Source organism: Thalassophryne amazonica, chromosome 4 (genome assembly GCF_902500255.1).
Source record: "Thalassophryne amazonica chromosome 4, fThaAma1.1, whole genome shotgun sequence".
Lineage (NCBI taxonomy): Eukaryota > Metazoa > Chordata > Actinopteri > Batrachoidiformes > Batrachoididae > Thalassophryne > Thalassophryne amazonica.
The window spans coordinates 847009-865273 of record NC_047106.1 but is presented as its reverse complement, the minus strand read 5'-3'; the positions used below and the strand labels follow the sequence as shown (position 1 = coordinate 865273).

At 45.0% G+C, this 18265-nt stretch overlaps 2 protein-coding genes across 2 annotated transcripts in view; one reads left to right on the top strand and one right to left on the bottom strand.

Annotated features, from left to right (window-relative positions):
- The window catches only part of LOC117509340 (presenilins-associated rhomboid-like protein, mitochondrial), a 32737-nt gene extending 26714 nt beyond the window's left edge, over positions 1 to 6023 (bottom strand). Inside the window, 1 exon segment of the mRNA XM_034169000.1 lies at positions 5870 to 6023. Within this exon segment, the coding sequence (XP_034024891.1) occupies positions 5870 to 5952 (83 nt within the window). The 5' untranslated portion in view covers positions 5953 to 6023.
- Positions 6024 to 7840: 1817 nt separating this feature from the next.
- LOC117509339 (protein MB21D2) overlaps positions 7841 to 18265 on the top strand; it is a 59353-nt gene continuing 48928 nt past the window's right edge. The window contains exon 1 of the mRNA XM_034168999.1: positions 7841 to 8094. Coding sequence (XP_034024890.1) covers positions 7869 to 8094 — 226 coding nt within the window. The 5' untranslated portion in view covers positions 7841 to 7868. The remainder of the gene's footprint in view (positions 8095 to 18265) is intronic.

Here is an 18265-nt window from a genome sequence, read left to right as displayed (position 1 = left end):
GGCGTCCCTGTCTAAAATGTATTTTCCCAAGTCCTGGCATAATTTCACATAACTAACATTTTACTTTAAATTGAGAGTCATTCTCTAAGTTGATTAGCAACACAAATTGGTAATAAAAGAAATCCTTGATGTTACTTGTAGTGAGATAGACAACTGTCTCCATCTTGTGGCCTTTTTGTGTATTGCAGTTTCAAAAGTTCAACCTTTGTATCCAGTCATCCAGTCATTTCTTGCTTTATATGATGAATTGTATCACACAAGTAATGATATATTATTTATAGTATAGCCTACAGTATTTCTATAACAAATGTTTTTATATAATTTCTATTTCTAAATTTAAGTAACAAGGCTGAATGAAATGACGGCTTATTATGTCTAAAAAGTAATGTGACGATGTAAATAACGATAGAAAAGGAAGTAAAAACAATGAAATAAATACAACAATAGAATCATATAAAATGTGCATGTGTGTGGAAAAGGTACTCTCTGTACAGTATGTGTCTTTGCGTTAACAATAAAATTGTATCAAGAAATTTCACAGTGCTCCTAAATTTTTATCTGTGCTCCTAAATTTTTTCATTTAGGAGCACCTGTGCTCCTAGTGAAAAAGCTAAGCGTACAGCCCTGTTTGGGCTTTGCAATGCTCCTGGTACTTTTCAGAGACTGATGCAGAAGATTTTTGGTGATCAGCAGTGTCTGTCCTTATTGATGTATTTGGATGACGTGGTTTTTTTCCTCTACTATTGAGCAACAACTGGATAGGTTGAGGGTGGTGCTGGAGCGTTTGCACCACGAGGGGTTAAAGGTGAAACTCAAAAATTATGCCCTTTTTTCAGCAGGAAGTGCATTACCTGGGGCATGTCATCTCTCATAAGGGTGTTGCTACTGACCCTGGCAAGGTGGAAGTGGTTGCTCATTGGCCCCTCCGGTCATACTCTCAGAACTACACTCTTTTCTGGGCTTTGGCAGCTACTACCGCCAGTTTGTAGGTGGCTTTGCAAGGTTGGCAGCACCCCTACATAAGTTGGTAGCAGAGTCGGCTGGGGTGAAGCCCAGTCGGGTAGATCAGCCCGTTTTGGGTTACTGGACAGAGGAATGTGGCTGTAGCTTTGAGACTCTAAAAGCTAAACTCACCTCCGCACCTGTGCTGGCATATGCTGATTTTAATCTTCCATTTATTTTGGAGGTGGATGCTAGCTATGCATCCACCTCCCAGCAGTGTTGTCTCAGGAACAGGGTGGCAAAGTTAGGCCAATTGCTTATGCGAGCCATGGGTTATGCCCCACCGAGCGTAACATGGTAAATTACAGCTCTATGAAGTTGGAATTTTTGGCGTTAAAGTGGGCAATGACTGAGAAGTTCAGGGAGTACTTGTTGGGCCATAAGTGTATTGTGTACACTGACAACAATCCATTGAATCATTTGTCATCTGCAAAACTCAGTGCTACTGAGCAACGTTGGGCAGCGCAGTTGGCCTCATTTGATTTTGAGATTAAGAATCGTTCATGTTATAGCAATAAGAACGCTGATGCCCTTTCTCGTTTGCATTCTCCTGGGATGCAGGATTTCCAGGTAATGGTTAATGGTGCCCAGCTTCCAGCGCCGCTGCAGCAGGTTTGCCAGGGGAATAAGGTGGATGTTAGTCAGGCTGTGGTTGCAGTCTTGCCCCACCATCTTCCATCTGACCTGGCTGCACTGCAGCGGGCTGATCCAGTGATTCGGGAGGTTTGGATGTTTTGGGAACGTAAAAGGGGTCCTGATAAGGAGGAGTGCACCAGCTGTCGCAGTCAGCCTGGGTGCTGCTTCGGCAGTGGGACCGGTTAGTGGAGAGGGATAATGTCTTGTATTGTCAGGTGTTTAAGTCCAATGGAGCTGGGGCTGTGTTGCAGCTGGTGTTGCCTGCAACTTTAAAAGCCGATGTATTGACTGATGTTCATCAAGGACATGCTCATCAAGGGGTCGAGAGGACCCAAGAGCTTTTATGTCAGTGGTGTTATTGGCCAGGGATGTCTGCGGAAGTGGCAGATTGGTGCCAGGCATGTGAGAGGTGTCAGGTAGCCAAGGTGAACCAACCAGTGGCTCGTGGCTCCATGGGACACCTGTTGGCATCCCGGCCTAATGAGATTCTTGCTATTGATTTTACTGTTCTCAAGCCTAGTCATGGTGGAGTGGAAGATGTTTTGGTAATGACTGACGTCTTTAGTAAGTACACGTGGGCAATCCCTACCCGTGACCAGCGAGCTGCTACGGTAGCTCAAGTTCTGGTTACGGAGTGGTTTTCGAGGTTTGGGGTTCCAGCTCGGATACATTCTGATCAGGGACGGAGTTTTGAGAGTGTATTGATCCAGCAGTTGTGTGGCTTTTATGGCATAGAAAAGTCTCGTACTACACCATACCATCCATCTGGGAATGAGCAGTGTGAACGTTTTAATAAAACGCTTCATGATCTGTTGCGCACGCTGCCCGTGTCTTGAAAGCATCATTGAGGTTCCCGTTTGCCCCAGGTTCTGTATGCTTATAACACTACACCGCATCACGCAACTGGTGAGTCTCCTTTTTTGTTGATGCTTGGTCAGGAGCCAAGAGTTCATGAGTGGGTCCAGGAGCACCAGACCTGCTTGCAGATGGCTTTTGATGGAGCCCGGGATTGGCTGAAGGCCGCTGCAGAGTGGCGTAAGAAGGATTATGATCAGTGTGTCCGTGATGTTCCCCTGAAGGAGGGCCAGTTGGTCTGGTTGTGAGATTTTGGGGTACGGGACCATCATAAGATCCAGGATCAGTGGTCCTCTGTGATGTATCATGTCCTGAGGGCACCACAGGAAGAAGGGACTGTTTATACAATCGCCCCTAAAGATGATTTAACCAGAGCCAAGCAGGTTCATTGCTCGTTGTTGAAGGCAGTGGTAGGGGTTGGGTCCTCTGATGAGGTTGTGGCCCATTCTCTGCCCTCTGTGGCGTTTTCTCCACCTGTGGCGGAGCCATTAGAGGACAGGTGGTGGCATAATGGTGGGTGGTTGGTGTCAGGGTCTGAGGACCCTGCGTCTACTTCAGTTGTGCGGGAAGTGGTGACCCCGCCTGCTCCTCAGGTGGAGGTTGCGGAAGAGGTGACCGAGGTTGCCCCTCAGGTGGAGGGGGTGTGAGTTTACCTGCTTCCCCCCAGTTAAGTGCACCAATAGATCCAATGGTGGTTGTGCCATCTTTGCCAGTGGAGTCTAGTGCATCTTCCCTCCCCCTTAGTGAAGGAGTTGTACTTTGGTGGATGACTAGGGTTATTGCGGATCATCATTCTAATATTCATCATCTTCCAAGGTCTGCAGTGCAAGTGGGTCCTTCTGGCCCTATGTAATGTAGGTGGCATGAATAAGGTTAAGAAATGGGGGCTATTCCTTTGTCGGGGCGACGATTCAATTTGTGTGAGTGGATTGTAGCAGAATGGATGACCTTAATGATGTTCAGCTGGTGGATTGAGTGCAGCTGGTTATGGCAGAGGAGTGTTTGTGTAAAAGAGGGAGTGTGTGCTCTTCTCTTTTTCTTTCTGGAGATTGACCACAGGTGTTTGGACATGTTCACTTCCATGTTCCTGTGACGACAGGTAGGCGCCGGGCACAGTTGCAGGCTCGTTGAGGTGTGTTGAGTGTTTAAGGAAATGGTTTTGTTGTTTAGAGACCTCTGGGTGGTCTGTCGTTGGCGGTGCGCTGCTGAGAGTCTGTGGCGCTATTGACGCTCTGGGGCGGTGTCGAGTTACAGTTGATTGCTGTGGCGGACGGTTCGATATGTACAGCGCGAAGTTAAGCTCCTCTTTCAGATATTTGCCGGGCTGCATGATGCAAAGGCGCCCTCATGGCTATGAACTGTAGTGTTTTAAATTAGTATTTATAAATTTGTCTTTTTAACTACAAATCTTATTGTTAATAAATTCTTATTTTGTGTTTTCTAATTGTTTTGATGATTGGGATTAACTTGCCCGCTTTGCTACACTAGTAACCAAAAAGTTACTTGCACAACCAAAAGTCAGTCTTATATCAACCTTAAAACTCCTCCTCTGATGTGTCAGACTCTTCCTCTCTGGGGAGAGTTTGAGGGGAGAGCAGCAGCAGCGGCACACAGTTTTTTGTTTTTTTTTTTAACGTGCACGCGCGAACGAATCATCCGTGAAGATTACTTTATTAACTACAGAGATGTATAATAGAACAAATGGTGACTGGTTTATAACACAATTATGACAGAGTTTGAGGGGAGAGAGAGCGAGGAACTACGGAGCCCTGGAAGTGTCATTGCAAAATGTTTTAAAGTGGAGAGAATATGTGCACGTTTTATTATATTGTGCGCACGTTTTATTATATTGTGCACACGTTTTAAGCATTGTTTGAATAAATCAAGGGCACAATCTACTTAAACGTGGTCACAATTTGTAAAACGTGCACTCAATATTGTCTTGACACATAAATGTTGGCTATTAGCCAACACACCAGCAGACAGTGTGATACATTTCCCCATTAGAAATGGATCTGGTCAGAGTGTATCATCATATGTTTGATCGCACAAGGACATATAGAGAACTCCAGCTGCCCAGCATGGCATCATCTGGAGTTTAAGCACATTAAAAAGGATGCTGAGGGCGAAGCATCTCCCCGTCGTCAGGATGACAATTTAGGTCATATTATGGAGTTCATTTTGAACGAAAGAAAAATGTGCACACATTTTATTAACTCGAGGGCTCAGTTAAAGGAAAATGTGCGCATGAATTATCACGGCCAGGAAAATGTGCTCACGTTTTATTAATTTGAGAGCAAGTTTTATTAATTTGTGGGCTCAATTAAAGGAAAACGTGTGCACAAATTATCATGGCCAGAAAAAAATAATTTTAAGTGACCTCTCCCGGGTTCCGTAAAGGAACCGTAGTGGCAGCCAGTTTTTTTTTTCATGTGCGCGAACTAATGTGAACTAGGCAGAAAATAGCAACTAAACCCTCCTGATACAGTCCACTGTTTTCCAAGTGCAGTGATGTTGTTCTGCAGAGCCGGCAGGTTTTAAATAGCAGCAAGAGCTACACGCGACTGCGCGCACATTAAAAAGCAAACAGAAGCAGCCGCAAGGAAATATACGAACACAACGAACATGGAAAAGGCTGCGTACGCACACATTTTGGGTGTACTTAAACGAAACACCACCACAATACGCAGCTCTACGTTTGCTCCAGTGTGAAAGGGGCTTAACTCGCACAGATCCGCCGCCCGCGTCTAACTCGCACAGATCCGCCGCCCGGGATCATCCTCGGACCCACATAGGCCCAGCTGGATTCAGACAGGTCAATATGTTGCCAGTGGAGCTTAGAGTTTAACAGTTAAAACTTAATCATATGTTTAACATTGTAAATAACCAATCTCCTCATTATCTGTTCTCTTCTTTTAATTTCACAGCTGAGCAACATAGTATGAACACACGGTCCAGCAACTTGTCTCGAGTCCTTCCCCAGGTTAAATCTTTTGGTGCTTCCAGTTTTATGTTCACCGGTGCGAAGCTTTTTAGCAGTTTACCGAGTCAAATCAGAGTCTGTGATTCAAAGTCCTTATTTAAAAACAGGGTTAAACACTTTATTTTCAAGATGTCCCAACTTGAAAACAGTCAATTTATTTGTTATTAAATCATTTGTGTTTTGTTTGTTGGTCCGTTTCACGGTCACGTTTGTCTGTTTGTTATGTTGATGTGTGTTTGATTTCCAGTTGGGCCTATGCTTTTTTTGTGTGTATATTTATGTACCCATGTTTTTTTATCACATTTTATACTGTATTATTTTACACGTTTATATTTTATACGAATAAAAATCAATCAGTCCGTCTCTAACTCAAGTAGATTCACTGTAACTCACCGACATCCACCGACGGGATTCCGGACACATCGTCCTCCGCTCGATACAAACGGTATTAACGCTGAGCTGCTCCTCCACGCCATGTTTGAAACCCGGAAGAAAACCAAACCGCTGAAACGCCAAACTCACACTCTCTCGAGCGCTACTATCTTAGCTTACGACAAGCTAAAAGTGGACGCTCTCGTTATGGACGAACAACTGTCCGGTTTCTGGGTACTCTGTGTTAATACGCCCGCGGCCGACGTGCCTGATGAATTCCTGCGCAAAAAGTAGTTCACAGATAATTGTGAGATAATGAGTATATCTAATCTAAATTAATTCTAAAATTTACCAGTAATAAAATCATAAAGATAACTTAAGTTTTAAGAGTGGCCATAAGAAATATTTAAGAAACTTAAAGTTTATGAGCATTGTAAACACTGACACGATGGAGTTCGAAGCGGAAGAGTTCAGATTCAGAAAGATCATACAATTGGAATGTTTTGATTACCATTTACAGTTGGTGATGAAAAACGTGAGTGTTAACATGGTGTTAAAGTCATAACAAGAAGCTGCACTGAAAGAGATCAATCTGGGACAAAGAGACACATTCTGTGTGTTGTCGCTCCAACGAGAGTGGCACACTGAGCAGGGCGGAGAAAGTAGTCCGGCGAGCTCAAGCTGTGGACGCGAGCTGTCCCACAATGCTAAAATAACAGAGATGTGGGTCCAATGAGAGCTGCATTCTGAGCAGGGTGAGCTGAAACCAGAGGCTGAAACGCCACCGGGCCGGTAAGGGGGCGGAGCCACGATGACGGTTGGCGCATTGACGTTATAAAGAGTAGACACGACATTAGTCGCTGGGGCGCAAGAAATGCGGCCGCCATCTTGGAGCGGTCATAGTAGTGATTCCATGACAATAAGGCACAGTGAAGGTTTGATTTTACATTCTTGTTTGTTTATCATTTTTATGTTTCTATAATAAAGTTGCTTTGTTCTTTGTTATTATCTCTGTTCTGCAAAGTGTCTTTTAGCACTGTGTAAATCGCTATATAAATATAATGCATTATTATTAGTATTATAATAAGATGCTAAGAGCTGCAGAGCTCTGAGAATACAGTCATCTGTCAGGGTTTTTAGCTGGAAAACTTTCACGAGCAAGTTTGGACATGTGTAAATACGGTTTGGGGCGGGACGTCATGTTCTTGTGTTAATTTGACTGTGCACAATTCAATCACAGCCACATAAGCCTATAACTTCTTCTGGGTTGTCTGGGTGTCTTGGTGGCTTTCCTCACTCTTCTCCTTCTTGCACAGTCACTCAATGTTTGAGAACTGTCTGCTCCATGCAGATTTACCATAAAGTGTCATACTGTTTGTATTTCTTTGTAAATGATGTAAATAAAGTCTGAAACATATTCAGTGGCAGCTTCACCATCAGAGAACCTCGACCACAACCATCACAAAAGACTCCAAGCTGTCAATATATTATTATTATTATTATTATTATTATTATTGACGAGTCTGACCCATTTGCAAATTGACCAAATTACATGTATTTGTATTGAGCTCGGCGATGTTTTCGTCTGGCCACCAGAGGGCAGTCGGTGTAAAGTCCGCGGCAACCCATAATAATAGTCATTATAATACATCCAATGCGCACGAATAATAATAATAACAATAATAACAATAATAATAATAATATAATAATAATAATAGCAATGAATAATAACCTAGTTTAACATCATAAATATGCATAAATAAATCAATTATATATATATATATATATATATATATATATATATATATATATATATATATATATAAAAGCGCCTTGGGGCAACTGTTGTTGTGATTTTGCGCTATATAAATAAAATTGATTTGATTTTGATTTGATATATCAGTGATTCGTGTGAATAAAACCATCCTTTCTTCGGAAGGTGCCGTTTGTGTTCGGTCGGTCTCGGCTCTGTTCGGCTCCACTCGGCAGCAGAGGACCAGTGCGTGACCGCGGAGGGAAGATGGCGGCTCCTGCTATCTCGGCGGGCAGCCTCGGGAACAGCCCGACCTCGGTCGGCGGCAGACCGCAGTCCCTCGGCGGCCCGGAGCTCGACTTCAGGTCGGCTGCCCGCATGGAGGACCTGAACCGACTCATCCAGGAGTTCAGCAAGCACGACCAGCGGGAGTACGACGACCAGCGGGCTCTGGAGATCCACACGGCCAAAGACTTCATCTTCTCTGTGCTAGGTGAGAATCCCAGACCGGTTCTTTGGGTCCGACCGGAACCACCGGCTTCATCTTCTCTGTGATAGGTGAGAATCCCAGACCGGGTCTGTGGGTCCGACCGGAACCACCGACTTCATCTTCTCTGTGCTAGGTGAGAATCCCAGACCGGTTCTGTGGGTCCGACCGGAACCACAGACGACGTCTTCTCTGTGATAGGTGAGAATCCCAGACCGGGTCCGACCGGAACCACCGACTTCATCTTCTCTGTGATAGGTGAGAATCCCAGACCGGGTCTGTGGGTCTGACCGGAACCACCGACTTCATCTTCTCTGTGATAGGTGAGAATCCCAGACCGGGTCTGTGGGTCTGACCGGAACCACCGACTTTATCTTCTCTGTGATAGGTGAGAATCCCAGACCGGTTCTGTGGGTCCGACCAGAACCACAGATGACATCTTCTCTGTGATAGGTGAGAATCCCAGACCGGGTCTGTGGGTCCGACCGGAACCACCGACTTTATCTTCTCTGTGATAGGTGAGAATCCCAGACCGGTTCTGTGGGTCCGACCAGAACCACAGATGACATCTTCTCTGTGATAGGTGAGAATCCCAGACCGGGTCTGTGGGTCCGACCGGAACCACCGACTTCATCTTCTCTGTGATAGGTGAGAATCCCAGACCGGGTCTGTGGGTCTGACCGGAACCACCGACTTCATCTTCTCTGTGATAGGTGAGAATCCCAGACCGGGTCTGTGGGTCTGACCGGAACCACCGACTTTATCTTCTCTGTGATAGGTGAGAATCCCAGACCGGTTCTGTGGGTCCGACCAGAACCACAGATGACATCTTCTCTGTGATAGGTGAGAATCCCAGACCGGGTCTGTGGGTCCGACCGGAACCACCGACTTTATCTTCTCTGTGATAGGTGAGAATCCCAGACCGGGTCTGTGGGTCCGACCGAACCACAGACAACATCTTCTCTGTGATAGGTGAGAATCCCAGACCGGTTCTGTGGGTCCAACCGGAACCACAGATGACATCTTCTCTGTGCTAGGTGAGAATCCCAGACCGGTTCTGTGGGTCCAACCGGAACCACAGATGACATCTTCTCTGTGCTAGGTGAGAATCCCAGACCGGTTCTTTGGGTCCGACCGGAACCACCGACTTCATCTTCTTTGTGCTAGGTGAGAATCCCAGACCGGGTCTGTGGGTCCGACCGGAACCACCGGCTTCATCTTCTCTGTGCTAGGTGAGAATCCCAGACTGGGTCTGTGGGTCCGACCGGAACCACCGGCTTCATCTTCTCTGTGCTAGGTGAGAATCCCAGACCGGGTCTGTGGGTCCGACCGGAACCACCGACTTCATCTTCTCTGTGATAGGTGAGAATCCCAGACCGGGTCTGTGGGTCCGACCGGAACCACCGACTTTATCTTCTCTGTGATAGGTGAGAATCCCAGACCGGGTCTGTGGGTCCGACCGAACCACAGACAACATCTTCTCTGTGATAGGTGAGAATCCCAGACCGGTTCTGTGGGTCCAACCGGAACCACAGATGACATCTTCTCTGTGCTAGGTGAGAATCCCAGACCGGTTCTGTGGGTCCAACCGGAACCACAGATGACATCTTCTCTGTGCTAGGTGAGAATCCCAGACCGGTTCTGTGGGTCCGACCGGAACCACCGACTTCATCTTCTTTGTGCTAGGTGAGAATCCCAGACCGGGTCTGTGGGTCCGACCGGAACCACCGGCTTCATCTTCTCTGTGCTAGGTGAGAATCCCAGACCGGGTCTGTGGGTCCGACCGGAACCACCGGCTTCATCTTCTCTGTGCTAGGTGAGAATCCCAGACCGGGTCTGTGGGTCCGACCGGAACCACCGACTTCATCTTCTCTGTGATAGGTGAGAATCCCAGACCGGGTCTGTGGGTCCGACCGGAACCACCGACTTTATCTTCTCTGTGATAGGTGAGAATCCCAGACCGGGTCTGTGGGTCCGACCGAACCACAGACAACATCTTCTCTGTGATAGGTGAGAATCCCAGACCGGTTCTGTGGGTCCAACCGGAACCACAGATGACATCTTCTCTGTGCTAGGTGAGAATCCCAGACCGGTTCTGTGGGTCCAACCGGAACCACAGATGACATCTTCTCTGTGCTAGGTGAGAATCCCAGACCGGGTCTGTGGGTCCGACCAAAACCACCGACTTCATCTTCTCTGTGATAGGTGAGAATCCCAGACCGGTTCTTTGGGTCCGACCGGAACCACCGACTTCATCTTCTTTGTGCTAGGTGAGAATCCCAGACCGGGTCTGTGGGTCCGACCGGAACCACCGGCTTCATCTTCTCTGTGCTAGGTGAGAATCCCAGACTGGGTCTGTGGGTCCGACCGGAACCACCGGCTTCATCTTCTCTGTGCTAGGTGAGAATCCCAGACCGGGTCTGTGGGTCCGACCGGAACCACCGACTTCATCTTCTCTGTGATAGGTGAGAATCCCAGACCGGTTCTGTGGGTCCGACCGGAACCACAGACGACGTCTTCTCTGTGATAGGTGAGAATCCCAGACCGGGTCCGACCGGAACCACCGACTTCATCTTCTCTGTGATAGGTGAGAATCCCAGACCGGTTCTGTGGGTCCGACCAGAACCACAGATGACATCTTCTCTGTGATAGGTGAGAATCCCAGACCGGGTCTGTGGGTCCGACCGGAACCACCGACTTTATCTTCTCTGTGATAGGTGAGAATCCCAGACCGGGTCTGTGGGTCCGACCGAACCACAGACAACATTTTCTCTGTGCTAGGTGAGAATCCCAGACCGGTTCTGTGGGTCCAACCGGAACCACAGATGACATCTTCTCTGTGCTAGGTGAGAATCCCAGACCGGGTCTGTGGGTCCGACCAAAACCACCGACTTCATCTTCTCTGTGATAGGTGAGAATCCCAGACCGGTTCTTTGGGTCCGACCGGAACCACCGACTTCATCTTCTTTGTGCTAGGTGAGAATCCCAGACCGGGTCTGTGGGTCCGACCGGAACCACCGGCTTCATCTTCTCTGTGCTAGGTGAGAATCCCAGACCGGTTCTGTGGGTCCGACCGGAACCACCGGCTTCATCTTCTCTGTGCTAGGTGAGAATCCCAGACCGGGTCTGTGGGTCCGACCGGAACCACCGACTTCATCTTCTCTGTGATAGGTGAGAATCCCAGACCAGTGTCGCAGACTGAACAGTCCTCCCTAAAAATTGGTCCCCCTGTCTTCACTGCACATGCGTCAGCCGCGGCTCACTGATTATCACTTCCTTTCTGCTTCAAACTGCCTCCAGTCATCATCTGTTTAAGCCACAGATATCTGAAGCTTTTCTACAACATTCCACGTAAATTCAGCATTATTTCATAATAAAAGACGGAAGCGATCAGAACGCTGCAGCTACATGAGCTGCTAGCTGATGCGTTCACTGTGTGTCTGTCATTTCAATGCGTCACCACGTATCGTCTCATTTATGCTTAAAATTTCAATTTCAATTTATTTCAGTTTCAATTTATTTCATTTATATAGCACCAAACCACAACAAAGTTGCCTCAAGGCACTTCACACAAGTAAGGTCTAACCTTACTAACCCCCAGAGCAAGAAGTACACATGCACATTCACAGTGCATGAGTGTGTGTATGTGCATGTGGACAAGGTGTGTACTTTAACTTATCTGTTTTAATCTGGTTTTTATTTGTTTTATTATGCTGTTTTAATTGTAAATTATATTATGGGAAATGGGCAGCACGGTGGCTTAGTGGTTAGCACTGTTGCCTCACAGCGAGAAGGTCATGGGTTCAATTCCAGTGGCCATTCTGTGTGGAGTTTGCATGTTCTCCCAGTGTTTGCGTGGGTTTCCTCCGGGTGCTCCGGTTTCCTCCCACATCCAAAGACATGCGGGTTAGGTGGATTGGAATCTTTAAAATTGTCCTTAGGTGTACGTGTGGGTGTGTCTGTTTGTTTGTCTATTTGTGGCCCTGCGACAGACTGGCATCCTGTCCTGGGTGTACCCCGCCTCACGCCCTATAACTGCTGGGATAGGCTCCAGCCCCCCGCGACCCTTAATTGGACTAAGCGGTAGAAGATGGATGGATGGATTATGGGAAATGTGCAGAATGCTGATTAATGTTCCACAGGCATGCAAGCAGTGTACTGTTTTTTTGTATTTATTGATTTTTGAGACAGAAATGTTTGCAGAGCACTTGAAGTCCAAGACAAATTTCCCTTTGGGGACAATAAAGTATCAGGGGTCGAAATACATTTTTAACCTACTTGCACTGGTGCTAGTAACAAAAAAATTTGTTGCATTTTCACAACCAAAAGTCAGTCTTATATCAACCTTAAAGTGGATATGACACTTAAAGACAACATAGTCTTATTACATGTAACAACGGTTATATAATTCGGTCAACCTAAATGTTTTAGGAAAGTGTACACGGTTCTCCCGTTATATATAACATTTGAACGTCCCGCTACTGAAAAATGTGCACGCCCCGTGATCAGCTTCCCGCTGAGCACCAAGCCTAAAATACGTCACTACGTGTAGACCGTACTGGCTTGCGCGCCTGCCGGCCGTTGTTTACACTTTGTTTAGCGGCAGAAACTTTGATTAAACACAGCTCTCAGGGACTTGTTTGTTGATATGCCTGACCAGTGTGTCGCAGCATATTGTACAAACACAAGTGCAGAAGGTTTTAGCCTTTTCAAGTCCAGGCAGATTGATGGAAAGCCGCGGTGTTGTGCGATGCACCAAATGTCAGGCTGCCGCTCGCACACACACGCATTTGCTCCCGACAGCAGATACTTTCCTCTACCGTCTCCATGTTCTCACTGCTCACAGGAACACATAAAATGTCAACACCAAATAATATGTTCACAATAATCTTGAAATGGTCAAAGAACTTACATAGTAAACACGGCGCCGGCACGTAAACACAGCGCCGGCATGTTCACTGTTGTTTTCAGCGATCTTTTTCGAAACTTTCACCGTTTATTTCCTATTCTTTCATGAAAATAACGTAACTAAACACAGATGAATGCAATGCCAGGCACTCGAAAACGGCAAAAACCCAAAGGTAATGACGGTGGTCCGCAAGTAATAGCTACACTATCGCGGCTCCAGAACAATAACAAAGGCGGTAAACAGACGCTCGAATCGAAAATGCTATACAATAATTAGAGTGTTATAAACAGCAGCAACAAAAATCAAAGCCTCCCTCACCATTCCATATTCTGCAGCCTTTCAAAATCCATCGGAATTGGCACGTCTCTTGCTTCTGCTTCGGCTCCACCATAAACACCGTCTGCATTATTTTCACTGTCAGAATGCTCCTGGTTTGAATGTTCGTCCGAAAAATACGGCTCCAATCTGCAGGGTCTAATCACTGCTGCGACAATCTCAGGATCCGAGTCAGAAATAATCCACACTTGAAGAGGAGTCAGAAAAGTTCTTGATCTCATCACTGTCCATGCTGAGGTCCATCTGTTCTTGTTGTCAATCGAACAGACAAAGACGGGATTCTCCATTCTGTGATGTCACGGCATCACGTGACCACTGAAGGAGCGCTGCAAGCGCGCTTTCCACTAAACACACTTTTGAGAAGCTGTACAAACTTTATTTTTCAGTGATAATGAATAAAAACACTTTCAACTTACTATACTGTATGTATATTTTGCTATTTATATCAGTTTTTCCCTAATTTTTGAAGTGTCATCTCCACTTTAAAACTCCTCCTCTGATGTGTCAGACACTTCCTCTCTGGGGAGAGTTTGAGGGGAGAGCAGCAGCAGCAGACGTTTTTTTTTTTTTTCCACGTGCACGCGCAAACAAATCATCCGTGAAGATTATTTTATTTATTAACTACACAGATGTATAATAAAACAAATGGTGACTGGTTTATAACATAATTATGACAGAGTTTGAGGGGAGAGAGAGCGAGGAACCGAAGCGGCAGCCAGTTTTTTTCTTTTCTTTGTTTACATGTGCTCGCGTGAACGGGGCAGGAGGTCCACAAACTGGAGCTCCTGCATCTCCAGTTATTTGTAGGGATGCCACAAATGACTATTTTGATAGTTGACTAGTCAGATCATATGTAATTTCCTAAATTAAGGCCTGCACCATTTTCCGAGAAACGTCAGGGGATGAAAACATGAACATTTCCAAATCAGTGACTATTTGTTAGACTTCATTTACATCAACCATTCAGAAATACAAACAGTGTGGTACTTTATAGTAAATCTGTGTCAGGTAGGCAGTTCTCAAAAACGAAATGTCCATTCTGGAAGGAGACAAGTGAGGGAAGCCACAAGACACAACTCTGGAAGAATGTTTGACTTCTGTGAGTGGAGAAACTGGAAATAGTGCAACATTTTTATTTTTATCTTCATTTTACTTATAGTCCCAACTTTTTCTGATTTGTGGTTGTTTCTGTTGCATTTCTGAAATTACAGAACTGCTTTAAAGAAAAGTGTGAACATTTTATTGTGTTTTAAAACTATGGAGCAAATGCAAACACCAAACTCTTATAAAGAAGGAAAAAATACACAGACGTGCAGGCAAACTTTGATATAACCTGGACAGAACAATGCAGACTGATTTGACTCCCCATATTTTTGTATAAATAAATCAGAATAAAATAAGAGGTAACTCACTTTGAAATGAATAAAACATATAGCTACAGCTTATAATAACTTTGAAAAATAACAAAAATCAGCAGCTTGTATTTTTATTCTGACTCCATTTCATTTTAGTGTGATGAAGTCATTTTTAAAAGTCATTTTTTTCTCCTCATCAGTCACGTTTTGTGCTTGAACACTAAATTAAGCTTAAGATTGAACAAATAAATACCTTTGGAAAATAACAGCTGTTAAAGTACATAGTTCTCACCTGCTTTATTTTATCTGTGCCTCTGAACATCACTGCACAGCTTCTCCACAACAGGGTTTTTTTAACCCGTGTATGCGTAATTTTTGCTCAGTTCATTTATATAATTCTCATTTTTAAGGATGTTTTAAGGATATTTGACTGTTTATTTCATCTCATGATTACATAAATTCAGTATACGATGCACACATGGTGTGAACAGGTTGGTGCCATCAGAACCACGCGGGTGGAGAAAGTGGAAAGAGAAGTAAAGGCAGCTCCACGGTTTGGTTTTGTTGTTTTTTTTTAACATGTTCACTCGGGTTAAAATCCTCTCTCGCTGCTTCCCCCTCACTGTCTCACGCGTACTGATGGTTCTCAGCAGAATAATGTCTCGTGCCTCCATTCAGGAATCTCCCTCCCTCGCTTGCAGTCTACAGCTAGTGGACTCTGTGCGGGCGCACACACACACACACCGACAGCTCCATCTGTAAACTGCGCATTTTAGGCGCCTTTGAACAAGTCGACCGTCTTTCCCAAAATTTGAACGTCCAAATGATGGCAGGACGGCTCGCTGCCTAAAACTATGAATTGAGAGAAAAACAAAGACTTAAATAAAGTAAATGACTCGTTGACTACTAAATTAGTTGCCGATGGTACCAATAGTCGACATAGTCGTGACTAGTCGACTAGTCGTGGTAGCCCTAGTTAAATAATGAAACTCCTCGAATTGGGAACATCTCATAAGGATGTTGTAAACCCAGGGACAGCGCTGCTGGTGACGTTTGTCAGCTTTCCACAACAAATAGAGCACAACAACTCGCTCCATGTGTGAGAGTCATAAAACGCAGGGAAGACGAAGACAACACACTGGAAATTGTTTTTTTTTTCTTATTTATTCCTTTATTGGTTCATTCTACAGGTGCTTATAGTTGATAAAACTATAAAGTTGTAAGTATGATAAAGTTTCTCGCACCAGTGCTAGTGCAGTATAAAATTATGTGCACCACTTGAATAATACGTGCACAAACTAGCACATGCACGTACTAATTCAACCCCTGAGTATCGTATCATACGAACACAGGTGACAGTGGTAAGAAAAATCTTCCTCTGATAATTTGAGGAAGAAACCTCAAGCAGACCAGACTCAAATGGGTGACTCTCTGCTTGGGCCATGATACAGACACCAATGACAAAATGAAAATACAGGAAACTTTGGGCGTCCATGCTGGTGCACAGGATGGGAAACCTGCAGAAGAAGACACTACACCCAACTCTGGATGGAGCCACACCTCAAAAAGAGAAAAAAACAGAATCAGGCATGAGAAAGACAACAAATACTGTATAATTTGTCAGCATTAAGCAACAAGAAAAACAGAAGAAATACTAAGGTGATTACCGGCCACTAGCCCTAAGTTTCACTAAAAGACCCAGAATTTAGAAAAAGTTGAGGCCGCAGCACGCTCCGTTTACTAATAAAATGAATTAAAAGAGTAAAAAGCACAGTAACATACTATACCAGTATGCTAGCCATACGAAAGGGAAAATAAGTGCGTCTTAAGTCTGGACTTGAAAGTCTCCACACAATCTGACTGTTTTATTGATGCAGGGAGATCATTCCACAGAACAGGGGCACAATGAGAGAAAGCTCTATGACCCGTAGACTTCTTATTCACCCTAGGGACACAAAGTAGTCCTGCACCCTGAGAACACAGGGTTTAATTAGGTCAGCTAGGTAGGGAGGTGCCAGTCCGTGAACAGTTTTATAGGTTAGTAGCAGAACCTTAAAATCTGATCTCACAGGGACAGGAAGCCAGTGAAGAGACTCTAAAATGGGTGTAATGTGGTTGAACTTTCTGCTTCCTGTCAAAAGTCTGGCTGCAGCATTTTGAACCAGTTGGATACCCCTAATGCTGTCACAGGTGGAAGAAAGCAGTCCTTGTAGTATTTCTAATGTGGAGGCCAAAGGACAACGTAGGATCAAAAATTACCCCAAGGTTCCTCACTTTGTCAGTGTGATATATGACACACGAGCCTAGGCTAAGCGTTAGCTGGTCAAATTGAAGTCGATGCCTCACTGGACCAAAAACCATCATTTCAGTCTCATCAGAGTTTAAAAGTAGGAAGTTTCTAGACATCCAACTTCTCACTGCTGCAAGGCAATCTTCTAAGGATTTTATGTGAATGAGATTACCAGCAGTTATTGGCATGTATAACTGAATATCATCAGCATAGCAGTGAAAGGTAATTCCAAAACCCTGCATGATGTGCCCAAGGGGTGCTATATAAAGGCGGAAAAGCACGGGGCCTAAGATGGGTACCTGTGGATCCCCAAATTTCATGTCACTAAGGTTAGAGGTAGTGTTACTGTACAAAACACAGAATGACTGGTCAAGTATGATGTCAACCATGCAAGGGCACTCCCAGTAATCCCAAAATGATTTTCCAGCCTATCAAGTAGAATATGATGATCCATGGTATCAAACACAGCACTGAGATCTAACAGCACCAGAACTGTAGTGGTATCCAAATTCATTGCAAGCAGAAGATCATTCACAGGGATGAGAATTTTCCATGGATCCATGGATTTCAGAGTTTTCTGGGTTTCTGGGCCATTTCTGAGATCAGTGTAAATCCATTGAGAAAAATTTTGGGTGGGTGGTACAGCGCCCTGTGGATCCCCAAATTTCATGTCACTAAGGTTAGAGGTAGTGTTACTGTACAAAACACAGAACGACTGGTCAAGTATGATGTCAGCCATGCAAGGGCACTCCCAGTAATCCCAAAATGATTTTCCAGCCTATCAAGTAGAATATGATGATCCATGGTATCAAACACAGCACTGAGATCTAACAGCACCAGAGCTGTAGTGGTATCCAAATCCATTGCAAGCAGAAGATCATTCACAGGGATGAGAATTTTCCATGGATCCATGGATTTCAGAGTTTTCTGGGTTTCTGGGCCATTTCTGAGATCAGTGTAAATCCACTGAGAAAAATTTTGGGTGGGTCGTAATTAAATCTTTCTTCATATGCACGGGACCATAATAGCACTGCCAAAACTGCAAGCTAAATCGGGCAATGTCATTGGTTACTTTTTCTACAACAGGGAACTTTCAGCCAATCAGAATCTCTGTAAATCTGAAGTCACTGAAAGTACCCGGACGTGGACATTTTGAGTTCCTGCAAGTTTGGTTTGTCAAGCTGCGTCTGTAACATGGCCAAAATTACAGAGAGAGGACAAAGACCGCGTTAAAGACATCGACAGTGGCGTAAAAATGTCATGGTTCGTGGTGGCTTGACCCTGAAA